The sequence below is a fragment of the Plectrocnemia conspersa genome, unplaced genomic scaffold, assembly GCF_051122295.1.
Source record: "Plectrocnemia conspersa isolate PC_06_02 unplaced genomic scaffold, ASM5112229v1 ptg000003l, whole genome shotgun sequence".
Taxonomy (NCBI): domain Eukaryota; kingdom Metazoa; phylum Arthropoda; class Insecta; order Trichoptera; family Polycentropodidae; genus Plectrocnemia; species Plectrocnemia conspersa.
This window is the reverse complement of record NW_028277167.1, coordinates 24,829,606-24,845,486: the sequence shown is the minus strand read 5'-3', so window position 1 is coordinate 24,845,486 and position 15,881 is coordinate 24,829,606. Positions and strand designations below refer to the sequence as shown.

The 15,881-nt window shown below is 32.0% G+C and overlaps 1 protein-coding gene across 1 annotated transcript in view; it reads left to right on the top strand.

Moving 5' to 3' along the window:
• Positions 1-8,642: 8,642 nt before the first annotated feature.
• The window catches only part of LOC148237061 (3-phosphoinositide-dependent protein kinase 1-like), a 79,447-nt gene continuing 72,208 nt past the window's right edge, over positions 8,643-15,881 (top strand). Inside the window, exon 1 of the mRNA XM_088182393.1 lies at positions 8,643-8,949. Within this exon, the coding sequence (XP_088038519.1) occupies positions 8,731-8,949 (219 nt within the window). The 5' untranslated portion in view covers positions 8,643-8,730. The remainder of the gene's footprint in view (positions 8,950-15,881) is intronic.

The following is a 15,881-nucleotide window of genomic DNA, read 5'->3' as shown; positions in this document are numbered from 1 at the left end:
ATAAGAGTGGTGATACAAAAAAAAACATTTTTAGAATTACAATATTTAGTTGAGAAATACGTTTATTTTTAATTACAAGTTTTCAATAAATTATTTAGTAATCTTTAAAATGTAATCTAAAATATTCCGACTCTTGAATCCTTAATTTTTTCCATTTCATTGACGTATGAGTAACGATATGTACCAGTCGCGCAATGGTGCACGCATCTGTATACGCATCGGCGCTATAAAACAATGTTATATTAAATATATTTCAGTATGCTCAAAATATTTTCAGTCGCAGGAAGCTGAAATGTATAAAAAGTGATTCAATCTAGATTTCAAAAATTTTTTTACATTTATAATAAAATTTAATTTTTATTTTAGATTACAATCATTCATGACGTGGCGCCCCTCCTAATTTGGCGCCTATGTCACCTACATTATCAGCACAGTTCAACGGGTTTTTTTATTGGACTATAAACTTTACGGATTATATAGAAATTTTGTTTGTTATTATTTTTGTCATATTTGCCAATCTGATTTAAAAATAAAATAATCTACAACACTTCTTGCTAAAAATGATTAGATATAACTGCGGCGCCAAAGATAAATATGATACACGTATATATCAACAGTGAACAAATCGTCACAATATGTACGTATACAGAACCGTGGTAACAAATTGGGCCGATACCCAGGGCGCCGATTAAAATTGGGTGGCAAAAGCGACTTCAAAAAATATTTATCACAGAATTTATATTATTTTAATGCGGCCCTGTATTTGTCACGTACACGGAAAACACTTGAGATGTTATCATAGTTTTTGACATGGTTGTTGTTCATAGTCACGATGTTATCAAATTTTTGATAACTTTGCAACAATCAACATGTGCTTCAGCATTTCGGCATTTTATCAATAAGTTCTATTAGGTTTTTTTTTAGATAAATAATCGTGCTTACTTATGTTACATGCTTGTTATCGTGATGGGTATGTATAGCGTTTTTTTGCCGTTGAACTTGAATATGTTATCGTTGATAAGGTTGGGATTAATGGGTGAAATTTTAATAATTTATTAGTGCCCTAAAGATTTGCGATCACGTTCCTTTACAATTTATATTTTTTCTAGGTCCTCATAGCTATCGCCGAAAATATCATTATGCTTGGCAAGTTTGAGAAGCTGGATGGCTCGGTCTAGGGGAGCATTCTCAAGCGCTGACGTTCTGTCGCGACGGTTAAGAATAACGGACGCGATCGTAACTCTCTAGGAGACTAATAAATTAATAAAATTTTACCCAATAATCCTAACCTTATCAACGATAACATATTCAAGTTCAACGATAAAAACCTGCACTCACTCTGCAAAGGAATCTGGAAAATATGACAACCCGGCTCTTTTCGATGGTGAAAGAAAGTCGATTATATTTCTGTAAATACTAATCGGAACGACAATTTTCATGGCTAAAAATTTCTGGTGTGCACTATCATTGTTTTTTTAATAAATTATATAAATATTGTTTGTATAATGGCAATCATGACGCATCGGTGAAACCTATCATGATTTGTAAAAAAAAATAGTATCTAAAATCTTATCTTTAGTTAACTCGTACTTATTATTATTTATTCAAGAAATTATATTACGATATTAAAAAATATATAAGATGCCATTTTCGCCATGAGGCCCGGAATCATTGTTTTTCAGGGCCCGGGCTCGCTCTCGGCGGCCCTGTACATATCACCGACTTTGTCATTATTTTGTGTTTATTATCCTTTGTTTAGGTGCCCTTATCAGTCCATATAAAATATCATTACGCATGTTTGTAAAACGCTGGCGTGATGAATAAACTTGTTCTGCAAGTCACTAATATTTATAACAGTTATGTTATTAATAAGTGATTGTCGTTGAGAATTAGTCACAGCTAATTCTCAACAACAATATTTTTTTTCGTGACAATTAGTAGAAGACCTACCCCTAACCCGTTTCGAAACCTTCCGCGATAAAACTTTAATGGAAGCAGGAAAGAATCACCACGTTTCACTAAACATTCACAGCCACGGGATCGATCAACAACATAAAATAAGTGGCATCGGTAAGCTTTATCGATACTATGTATATATGAAAAGTCGTCTGATTTTTCAGTTTCGATTAGTCACGTGTATTGATTGTTCCGCACAATTTATTTTAAAATTACGTATCCTGCGCAAAAATGTACATGAGTGGCATTTGCTCAAAGGTCAAAAGGTCCCGCATTTGAGTCATCTCTACAGCGTTGGAGATGAACTCAATTTCGCAGAATTTCAGTGATCGCAATGAGTAATGTATTGTTGGCTGCGAAGCAAACACAAAATTTAAATATCATTTTAACTGAAGTACCGGTGTCGGTTTTCCCGGAATTGCGTAGTGAAAAAAGGAAACCGCACGTCCTTTTATTGCGATTTGTTTTATCCACCTACGAGTAGGTCAAAAACTATGCGACCTAAAAGCTTAAAATAAAATTTAAAAAAATTATTTAGTGTATCTTCATCATACTCGGTGTTAGAGTAACCGATCAAATCAGATAATTATTCTTATGCAAAAAATGTTGATACACATACTATATTTAGGCCATACACTTTTAAATATACCAGAATATGTGAGTGGGAAAAATGTTGATGATACAATGTTGACGCAAAACAATCTCACGTGAATGTGCGTTTTATCTTATCTGATATCGGGAATGTGTTTAAATGACGATTGTATTCATCCGGGTAATATAAATGCTTGTTTATCTGGTACGTAGATGTGTTTATTTACTAAATAAATATTTTGATACAATTTTAATTTATAAAATGTTATTTTGTTACAAATAGAAAAGAAGCGTATTAATCGCAAAATGTGTAAAAATAACTTACATAATAGCAAGTTTATGGACTTGAGGAAAATATATTACATTTAATTAAATTGTTACTTAGTTTCGGAAAATTAAAATTAATTATCGAAAAAACTTCAATAAAGACTAAGGAAAAATGTGTTAATTGGCATACATCCGAGCTTCAAAATTTTAGACATGTTTACATTAGCAAATTGATGATTATTTTTATATTTTTTATATCAAAAATACCTTTGTAGTTGGGATACCAATTTATCGTATATTTTTCTTCGATTTTTAATAGTGATCTTGTTTTTAAAACTATAGCTGAATCATGCTGTGTTCTACTTAATGCACTTAAATCATAGAAATTACATTGTATTTGTTTGAACATTAGTGTAATACTTATGTACTTGAGATTAAGATAAGGATTAAGTAAATAATTAACTAACTAAACGCGTAGTTCTGTTATTTTTTTGATATTTTAATTGTTGAGAGTATGAGAGATCTATGTATAATATAATATAATCAGGGGTAAAAGTAAGACGAAGCTTTTCAGAACGCCGTTCTAGTAAAATATTTAAAATCAGAATTTGTACCCAATATAAAACACATTTTTTACATTTTCAACTTATTGGAATGCTGCGAATGTTGATAATGAAACGAACAATTTTTTTCTAAATTTTACAACATTAAAGTATTTATGAAATGGTAATAATTTTTAGAATTGTTCAACGACTTGTTCTCAAAACCAAATAATATTTACTCTGTTTTGAAGTGATGCATGAGTAAAGACTAGGGTTTTCAATTATTCACAGTTTTCTACTATTCGAATATTGAATCAAAAATGAATGAAGTATTCGAATATATTCGTAATTTTTAATGGTGTTAATTTATTTAACCAATTAGTGCACAAAATCAGTTAATTTCCTGTAAAATATTATTGAATTAAAAAATAATCATTACTTTAATAATTTAAATTTTATAAAATATTATGCATAATACAATGCTGATTTACTGATGAGAAAGGAAAATGCTTAATTAATTATTTTACATACTTTTTGATCAAAGACTTCATTTCAGCTTTTTCAAATCAGCTGCGATTGAATTAATTTACCAAAATTTATGGAACATTTTAAATACATAATTTTATTGAATTAATCGTATATACATTAGCTAATAATGCTTTTAAATTCATAAATTTATTTTAAGCGCGATCGAAATATTGTACTGATTAAAAAATATTTGCGTCTTAAAACAACAAATACAAGAACATAACACGAATTTTGCAACACACGCCTATTTTTGAGATAAGCGTTAAACGATAATAAAGAGTGGGACATTTTGTTTCTTTCAATGAACGAATTCTGCGAATTTCTGTTATAGTAGACACGCCGAAAAATCTATTCAAAAATGTTTTTCTATAATTATTTTAATGGTTTGGGGAATATTATTTTGTAATAAAAAATAGTCTCTACCAATACTACCAACGCTTTAAATCAGGACTATTTTTCACTTTAGAAATTGAATCGAAAATATCGATAAGGAAGAAGGAACACAAATAGTCACTCTTAATCAACTTTAAGTTATCTAATATTATTAGTTTTAATGTTACGAAACAGTTTGGTAACATACGAAAAGATAACAGCACTGGTGACAGACAATACCAGTCAAAAAGTGACCGCAACTTCGCAATAAACTAATGAACAAGAAAACCCCAAGGCAAGAAAATATTAATTGATATTAATATTCTTTGAGATATTTAGACATTTGGAATTTCACTTTAATTTGAATAAAAATACAAAGTTTAATGATCATTATTTTAGTTATGTGTATTATTTTTTCAAAGAAAACTGTTTAATTACAAAACTTTAGCTTTTCAAACTTCTGTAGCAATTAAAATATCATATGGCATTAAAAACTGCTATCTATATTTTAATAAATTAGTGAATTAGTTACCCTAGCTTTTCTATATGAATAAATCAGATTAAATATTATTTAATAGAAAAGTTGCAGTGGGCACGCTCGTTGCCGAGCGTTCCCACTGCGACGGGCCGACACGATTTTATTGCTTTTGCTGCTTTAAATTTAATTTAAATGACATTTTAATATAATTTTTTTTTAGTAAAACGCTTGAAAAGAATTGAGTTTTAAAAAATCCCTGCTTTTAAGCAATACAGGCATCATCATTTTTGTAGTTTTTAACCATAGAACAAATAAAATGTATGGATTTGAAAAAATATATTTTTTTCCGGTACTATCGGTATTTCATTCTGTAATACCGGTAGTATCAAAGGCCGATTTTGTCTCAATACCGGTATTACCGGTTTAACAAACCCTAATGTTGATGCAACAAGAACAAAAGAGACACTTCTATTTATAACGTTAAATTATAAATATAAAAAAGAAATGTATATTGTAGTATACATAAATTTTTACTTTATTCTCTAAATTAATTAATTGAATGTCATAAATCGGTATGAATATTAAATATAAATTTGGTTGTTAATTCGTTGCTATTTCTATAGCCATAGAGTCGTAAAAGACTGAGCGCTTATTATCGAGAAATACTTTTTAGAAAATTTTTTTTTAATAAAACTATATTTTTCATGATAACATCCATAACTGAAACATAATCTTGAAATGATAGATATAACATACGTTTTATATTAGGTTGGTATATTTATATATTTTAATGTGCTCCTTTTAAAATCGCCTGATTCTTCTGCTGCATGGTGTATTATACTTTTAAGTCAATGGGGTTAAGGTTTACATCTTCAAACATACAATGTACATTTATATTGTCAACAGTTTTATGTGTACATTTTTGCCTAATTGCGTTGTAGATACAATGTGTATGGAAAATACGTATAAAACCAGACGGTAAAACCCGTGTCTAGCTGTTAGATTACATATAAAAATTACCAAATACTTAATTAAGTATTATAGTTCACATTTAATTAATTAAAACCATGCATTATTTACCGCAGTAGCATCAAAGCACTAAAAAAAATGAGTAAATATTTACATTATTATTATAATGGCAACATAAATTATGCCCCCCTCCTATTGATTTATTTAAACAATTAAATAATGGGAAATATGCGACACAAGCTTTTGAAAGTATCTATAATAATTATATGTGACTTGTAGATCTAGTTTCTTATCAATTGAGAGAAAATATAGGTTCTTATCAAATAGTTTTTTATTAATAAGCTTTTTGTTGTTTTAGACTGATTGATTAATCATTACAATCTTCTAATTTTGACAATCTGTTATGAGTTATGATACCGAAAATTGATTTTTTTATATACAATGTAACTCAAAAGTGACTTACTTTACAAAGAAGACGATGTCTGTGTTAATATCAACTTGGTTATATATTGAGGAACTTTTCGCGTCAGAAGTTAATGGCGGATGAATGAGGCGCGCTAAAACCGTGTTGCTGGTCCACTAAGGCATATCCAAAAATCATATTCCCTTAAATTTAATTAAATGTTAATTTTATTTACATAATAGCAATATTGTTTCAATAAAAATAAAATGCACTGAATTCAAAATTATTCGTTCGAAATTTGTATTTATTTGATAATCACTAAACGAATGTCGATTTTTTTTAATTAAAGTTTTAATCGTCAATCGTGCTTTGTTCGTTAATGCAACACTTTCTAGATGGGACAAAAAGCAGACGGACATATAGAATCAAAGCTTTCAAGAAAAGGTAAATCTGTAGAAAGATAAAATATTTTAAATCAATAAAATAAAAATATCCGTTTAAAGTGTTTTTTTTTATTCTATTCAAAAAAACGACATTCATTACCGGATTACCTAAAAATAAAACAAATGAATATGTTGTCCTAAATCATAGTATCGTTGCATATACATATGTGACAGTTTTAATCTTCATAACAGCATCATCAATAGATTTACCTAAGTCATACGCAGAAAAATGGCGAACAAACCAGATGTCGCAAAGGTAAGCGATTTATAGTAAGCTTTCTCGGTAAATTGTTTATTGTATTGTAATAGTAATAAGCATTCGATATAAAGATAAACGTCTCTCAAGTACATAATCTGCATAGTATATTTGAACAATCTTGGAATGTTCTGCTCTAAGCCATTTTGGGTAGAACTGATATTTTTAATTTGTTATTTTTAATTAATCCAAGAAAATACACTCTTATATTATTATATTAATTGTAGAAGTATTTATTTCTATATTGGAATTGTTGGATATATTCCTAGGACAATCCGCAAAAATAAAAATGTAGCCGATTTCCTCAGTGGAATAAAGAAACACATTCGTGCATTAAAAATTAATATTGTTATATGATATATTCTCTTTATGGTTATATTATATTTTACATATTTCGATTAAATTTGTTTATCTATATTAGCTAAATAAATTAATAAATTAAATTGAAATTATATGCGATTTAACTCACTGTTTTAGAACTATGCGGTTTTGAAGAATTATGGGAAGCATTCCTAATTTTTTGCTGTTTTTTTTATGCGGTATCCTGTGGAGGGTATCTACCGCATAAAAAGAGTGTAATGTATTATGACGCAGGTATAGTGACTTTTAGACAATAAATATTTTCATTTTCCCTATGAACTATTTTGGTCAGCCGTCGCAGTGGGAACGCTCGGTAACGATTTTATTGCTTTTGACGTGAATTTTCGACTTCTGAGAAGTGATAATTGTTTTTGCGCCTCCCTATTGCCCACTATTAGGTTTGAATATACTTTTATTAGCCCTCTTAAGGATGGCATTTTTAAAACATAGTGTAATATTAAACATCTTATGAGAGATGAGTTGGCTTAGTTTGTATTTTGGACTTGACCGAATAAAAGTTCTAAAATTATAAATATTTTTAGCTCTTCCGTTAGGTTAGGTTTGGATTTGAACAGCAATGGACATTTCGCCACCGTCATATAGAGTTTCATAGACATTTTAGAGCATCAGTTAAATTATATTTTCGCTAGTAGAAATATATTTCAACTAGCGAAAATACAATTTCTACTAGTGAAAATGTATTTGGAATATTTTTTTACCTTTATATTATTTATTTAATAATCATTTGTTATTATTGCCGTTAGCATTTAACTAGTAGTTTTTATATAAGTTGTTTATTAACGGAATCGAGTGACATTTTATTCTTTCGCGATGTTTGCTTTTTAGTTTATCGAAGTATTCAGGATCACCTTTATATATGATATCCTTCAGTATGAACAATGTATCGTACAACTGAAGGACTGCTCTCGATTAAAATAAAAAATTAAGTCTAATTAATCCTTGCGGCGTTAGAGCACTATAATAGGTCACAAAATAATAAATATATGACAATTGATTCACGATACGGAATTTAATGTTCTTAAAATATAATGTATTTATATACATATATTGAATTTAATTAAAAACAGTAATTTAATTTATTTAAAGAAAATATGTACGTATGTATATCTAAAAACAAAAGTTTTTATGACTTTTTGACTTCTAAAGGTTAAAAGACCTTCTTTGCAAAGCGATAGAGTTAAATAGATACATATTATAAATTGTTACAGTTATCATTTTGCAATTATTTGTAGCAGCAACATTATAAAAAAAAACATGGCCGGCATCCGCCAAGTTAACCTAAAAAAATTGGCATCCCTCAAAAGCGCATCGCAACGGCATGCACCGCGCTCGCGCAAATATCGCAAACATATTACACATCCGTCCACCTCCACGAACGCCGCCGCACTCCGTCTCCCCTCTCGGCCGCACCACAACAAGCTCCCCCTCCGTCTGCGTGTCGGTGCACTTGCGCCGCAGTCTGCGCTCGGTCGCCGCTGTGTTCGCACGTGTGGCGTTACGTAAGTCGAGTTCGCGAAGATTCCAAGTTAACGCGGGGCCGCGGCATGAGTTCGATGGTCCCGGCCATCGGCGGCAAGCGTCGCTCGCGCGGCGCCCAGGCCCTGCTGCAAGCCGCCAACGGCATCCTCAGATTTTTGGGCTTCAACACGAGCCAGGTGAAGCTTCACCAGCAACAACAGTATCAACAGCAGCAACAACAACAGCAGCAGCGGCTGCAGGAGCAACAGAGGCAGCAGCACAACCAGAGGCTGCGGCGCAGGAAGGTGAGCGCGCCGAGACACGCGGGGGTCGACGACCGGCGGGGACGCGCGCGCGCTCTCTTGTTTGTAAACAAACCGACGCGACCAACGACGGGGATACTTTTGAACGCCCCACGTCGCATTTCATTCGAATCGATCGTCGCGACGTTCGTTCCAATTAAATAATCAATCTCGAAAAATAAACAAACGCACGTGATTTTTTGTTCCGATCTTTGAAAACAAATGAATCTTAATTTTCAATTTTTAAATATCCGTATTGATTATTTTTCATACACTATGTTTGAATTTAAAAAAAAATTATAAATAATTTTTATTATGTTTTGTGTAAAAAATAAACGAACCGTGCATATTTTTCCTTAAAAACATCTTTGTTTATCGTTGAAAATAAACGGTGGGTCTACTTTTATGTGCGCCATTTTAAATAACTGTGAACAGTCGTTAATGTATTAATTTTCATAGTAAAAAAATAATATTTTTGCTTATGTATTTGCCCTTATTTTTACGCGTATACATATGTACATTAAAAATAAACAGTCGGGCGCACCGCGTAAAAAATATTTGAGTGATTTAATTTCTGTGTATGTAAACAAAAATGCAAAAATCTATTTTTAAACGCGGCCACATTGAAAAAAAAATACTAATTTTGTTTGTAAATTTTGAATTTTCATTAATTTGTTTTCGTTGATTTGTTTGTAAGCAAATGATTCGAGTTGTCGGGCTACATTTAACGGCGCAATCGATTTGCTAAAAAGAAAAATATACTATTTTTGTTTGTAAACAAATAAATCGTCGCGCGTAAATTTTGTATTTTATTTGATAGAAATAAAAACACTATAATGCTTCGCTGTGAGGAATTTCGCGTTAAAATAAATAGTCGGGCTACTTTTGAGAGCGCAGTATAAAAAAAAATCGTAGTAAAAATTATTTAAATGATAAATTTGTTTGTAAACAAACAAATCCTCGCATTTGAATTTGTAGTCTTCATTGATAAAAATCAAAACATTATTGAATTTCGTGTTAAAATAATGAACAGTTATTTTCATTGCTATTTTTGTTTATAAACATTGTATTTTCATTAATAGAAATAATATGAACAATACTACTTTTGTTTGTAAAGAAACGAATCGTTGCATTTTTATTGATTGAAATACAAAAGCTTATATACTTTGTTGTGAGGAATTTCGCATGAAAATAAATTGTCATGCTACTTTTAAAAGCGCCGTATAAAACTATTTTTGCTTGTAAACAAATGAATCGTCGCTCAAAAATATACAAATGCTCGTGATTTTCGTAGTTTTTACAATCGTAGTTGAGAGATAGATTTTGCTTGTAAACAAACTAATTGTCTCGCATGATTTGTTTTAATAATTTAAATAATAACGTTTCGTGTGAAAATAAATAGTCGGGCTATTTTTAAACGCGCCATATCGACCAAACAAAACCTTGAGTTGTTTATATACCTATGAAACAAATGCGTAGTGGAATAAAATACTATTTTCATATCTGTCTGTAAACAAAAATGAATCGCCGCGCGTAAATATTGATTTTCATTCATTGAAATCAGACTACTTTTAAACGCGCCATATATATATATTTTTTAATTTTATGTTTGCATCAATAGTAAATATATTTAATTTTGTATGTAAACAAACATTTTTATTTTATGTAATAGTAGGGTTACTTTTAAGTTCGCATAAAAATTAAAGAAAATATATTAATTATGAGCGCGCTATGTTTGTAAGCAAACGCGTGTGATTATAGTAGTGAAAAAGATAGTATTTTAACCTTTAGAAGTCCAAAGGCATGTATATCACGCCCATAATGGTTTTACCATTGCAGTCTAAAAGGCATCTATGTCAGGCCCATTATATTTTCTGGAGCCATTTTAAATGAGTTTATGATACATATGTTTGTCTGCACTTCGCTGTTACACTATGCTAAAAATACGATAGCTATCCATACCGATATTACTACGGATTTATATCAAAGTATATTCAAACCGAATTTTGGTCAATAGGAGGGCGCAAAAACAATTATCACTTCTCAAAAGTCAAAAGCAATAAAATCATGTCGGCCGTCGCAGTGGGAACGCTTGGTAACGAGATTCGATTCTCACTTATTTTAAGTCGTAATATTGTTTTAAAACGCAGAAATGTCATTTAATGCAAAATACTAAGAATCTTCATGCAATCGAAATATTACATTTGACATTTTGAGCATGCAAGATTATTGACGGCTGTCTGATTTATAGCACTATTATTTATTTTTTTGATATGGCATATTTTTTAAAATATTTTCGGGATAGAGTTGAGACTGATTTTTAGATTCTCTTTGTTATTTTGCCGTCATTTTATTTTTTTGGAATAAAGAAAATCCTTCATTTATTAAGTCTTTTTTATTTTATGTATTATTGTATATGTATGTTTAGTGTAAAAATTAGCTATATTAGCTAAATAAATAAAGAAGCCTTATTTTTGTGATTAAATAAATTGTACCACAGTGGATTCAATGACAAAAAAGTTTTTGTCCAGTAAAGGTTAATCACGATTATCATGTTTGTTTATATACTTACAAACCCACCGCGCGCTACTTTTGAGGGCTATCTTCAAGCACGTCTCATTTTCGTATTTGTTATTCAATTTTATTTGTAAACAAACAGATCGTCGCATGTCGATCTACTACCTACTTAATATTTCAAGGGAATATAAAATATTACAAATAAATAGTAAACGAAGTTGTTTGTCAACAAAATTGTAGTGTAGTAAATTTTCATTCATATCCGTCATATTTTTCCCTGTGAGTAATTCCATTCTAAAAGAAAGTAAACTATGATTAGTGTTGTTTAATTAACGCCGTTATGAAACTAGGCATTACGCGACTCGATTGTGTTATAAACAGCCGCCCTTGCTTTCTTTACAATTATCGAATTGTGTGGTCTTTCGACATTTGCTATCTCAAGTTCAACGAAACAAATACGCAGATAACGTATGTTTGCACATATGTAGAAAGTATGCAGATACGAATCGGTTATTATTGGACATGCAGCATCGAAATAGCATAGTGTACAACCGGACAGGTGCGCTAAACCTTATCGACGAGAATTTGTACACACGACACACGTCACCCACTGTCACAACTTTCATTGATAAATTTCATATTCAATAAAAGTTATTCATTCACGCGAAATGCCGTTAGGTTTGTTTTGATTCAGTCCCGCGGCTAACATAACATTTGTAATGCTGATGATAATGATAATAAATTACATATTTATTTAATATTATATTATTATTAATCTGTTTTCGACGATCGGAAGGGTGCGCTTTTTTATATCGTTGCAAATGGTTCGAAACTCGGATTTCACCCCCATGATATTTTTGCACAGCCACGCTCGGCTCGCCTTCCGTTCGTTTCCGAGCGCTTGCGAGAATTTCGCCATTTCTCGGCCCCGTTTCTCGTCTCGCCGTCTACCGTTGGGTGACCGCGTTTTCGGGAAAACTGCGCATTTCGCCCGATTGCACCATCATCGCTTGTTTGCCTTTTGCGTAATTGCTAATTTTGCTCGTGTGTGTCTGTACGTTTATCACACTTAGCATATAGCCTGTGCGTACGCACTGTTTGTACATCTATCTACCTGGGCCTCTCTCGTTCGCTACACATAATAATACGCTTCGGAATTTTCGAACTGAACCGAGCAGACGAGGTTCGTTGATCTCTTTCCGTCGCAAAAACATATTAGTCATCTTCTCCGCGACCGTAGTATTTCGTGATACTTGGCAATAGACGAGCTTTGGAAACATATGGATAGATAAAAGTATCCGTCCGATAAAGAAACCCCATCAATTATCACTTATTATGAACCGCTCGGAGAAAAAAACCATCAACGAACAATTTGCTTTTCGCGAAAAGCTATATATGTACTCAATCATTCTAATACAATTTGCAGCAATCGCGTCAAGTGTGATTTTTGATTTTGGGAGCGGACCGCCCCGGGCGGAACTTGCTTGGGGGCGGCATTTTTGCGATGGAAGGACCGTTCGTATAGTCTGTTTCTTAACACATTTCATATCGGGCATTATTCCTAAAAATATAACCGTGCATATTTGCGAAAATTACAACCTAACTTAATCATTTTAACGTCAAATTTAAAATACAGTTTCGTAAAGCTCGTTTTTATATCCTCAATGGTGAAATCAGTAAACGTCAAACTAGATCGCGTATTAATAAAAAATAAAAATGACGAATTACTTATACTTATTTTTTAACCACTTCAAAATATTTTTTATAACAAGGTAATTATTTACACTCGATCCAAGATGTGTATTGGTGAGAAATATAATAGGGTGACCATGTGAAATTACACGTTCACGGGGCGCAGATGAAGGCATTCCCCCCCCCCCTTAAATTTTCTCAGAAAAATGCATATCATTTAATTAACTGTTGGCGCCGGTATCCGCTTACGAACGACGACATGAATGCCGCTAAGACGCGGGTGTCCGTTTCTAGTTTTATATATACATATATTGTAAATATGTATATATTTTTTAAATTATGCAATATTTTTTTATACTTTTAAATGTATTTATAAACCGGTTTTAATTTTGTTCCTATAATAAATAGCGGTTTTGCCAGTAGTATCGTCGGTGACTAATATAAAAACGACAGAAATTGTGACTTTAGTGGTTTTCAATTTCTATCGTTTCCAATGGATCAGAATTAGTAATAATTAATATATAGTTATAATTACCTGATTAGGTTCTCCTAGATTTTCCTAATCTTGCGGTCAATATCGTGACGAATAATCATAATAAAATCAAAATATGTTTGCATTGTGATTGATTTACAGACTTTGGATTCATTCTGGTGTCTCACTATTTATGGTGTTATCAGGGCCGGCTCAATCGTCTGGATTTCTTGATTTTTCCCGGAACCCCCATACATTTTATGTAATTTAAAATCATGACCAAAATTGCATTCCTGCAGTATATGTATATGTATGTATAACAGACGAGCACTAACAACGATTTTTAATTTAGTACCTATTGAACAGCTACAGAAGTTATATGTATATACATACATAATATACTATGTACGCTGATGCTTGCGTTAAATAAATGGGCACTTACAAAAAGTATTGTTACTTTTTTTGCGTTTCTCTTGCATTCTTCAAGTCAATTACTTTTAAATAGACTGATAGCATAAAATGATTTTTTATCTAAAGGGCTCGCAGCTATTGCGACCCAAAGACCTATTCAATACAAAAATAAAATTGCAATTAAAAAATAACAACAAAGCAATAAAAATAATTTATAATACGCAATTTTATAGTAACCTAAAACAACATCATACCAAATTGACAATTCCAGCGATTAAACAACACTATTATTTACTACAAAGATATGTCGCGAGGACATGTTAACTCGCTAATCTTAAGTATCGGGGACCGCGCCAAAACATAAACAAAATAATATTTTCTTACAATAGACTCTTAGTTTTTGCTTTAAATATTATGTAGACAAAATAGTTGAAACACACATAATGGTCATAAAAATAATCAAAACAATGATTATTCATAACAAAACGATTTCACTGCAACTTTGCAACACATGATCTTAGATGGAAAGTTTTTGGTATACTTCAGATCAGTCCTATTTAAAATAATAGCGCGGTTGTACGTTTGTTTTTCATTCCGTCAAAAACAACTCATTTCGTTGATCAAAACAAATCGTCCCGTAGATGCATATAATAACAGTTTCAAATGTTGAGTTATTCCATTAATAATTCGTCGCATCAATAGTTGCGTCCGTCTGCGGCGACGGACGACCGTGAAAAACAACTTCATTTTCTTCGAGTAAATATTTTCTCGGTTAAATTAGCGAGTTTGTTTGCGTTCGAAAAGTGTTTGTCACGCCGACGGTGTAACGTATTTATTGTGTTCCCTGTGTGTGTACACTCACACATTCAAGTTTCACGTGAAACGGCACGTTTGTGTGCATCCTTTGAGATTTAACATCCGCCCTCTGTCCCTATCTACGCGATCGTACGCCCTCGCTCAATTTAGTGTTATATTATATATTTTTAGAATACTACAAAAGGTTAAATGTTTGATCAGGCGACTGACATTTGCGTCGACCTTTCGATTGCTCTCTGCTATTTTGCGCTGAATAAGAAAAAAATAACACTCATGTACCAGTTTGATTATAGACTTTGTGTATTAAACTCTTACGCGTGTATTTATGATGGTACGTTATGGTCATCTTGGTGCGTTTTCAGTACAATCGTGTGCAACGTTTGTTTGCATTGCGGTCTAGGTTGCTCGTCGGCCAATAGGTCTCGCTCGCTTCTGATTGTGTAAATTGTTTTGTTTTCCAAGTCGTTATTGAGGACGCTGTTTTTTCTCTCTTGTGCTCCTCCTCCTCCGAGAGTCGCTGGTTAATACATAAGGCACGACGATTCGCGAAAATGGACTCTTGCTCAAGTATAGTACTTTCTCTCATTTTTCTTCCTATTATGATGCAAAATAACCGGATCGAATCGCACTCGTCTATTTATTTTACATTTGCGCATTGTTTTGAACTATATGAGTGGAGATTGAGTGTATCACTAGACGCACAATTATTTTTATGGGGTTATGTGAACTGTCTTTAGCGTCTCTCTAAAGTTTTACATTTATTTATTTATGCCATGATTAAAGAATTGAAGAAAACGTCAGTATCAGATTTTGAAATGTGTTAGTTCAACTCTGCGGTTTAGCTATATGATACATTACATATACTCAAATGTGTTTCGTAATTAGGAAAAACATCCGTATATTTAAATATAACTCGGCTATAGTGTGTTATAAAATTTATTTGTTTAACGTTTAATATGCCACGAGCCACTTACGGGGCTCAGTCGCGTCACGACCGTATTGCCAAGAGCCACATATGGGGCTCCCA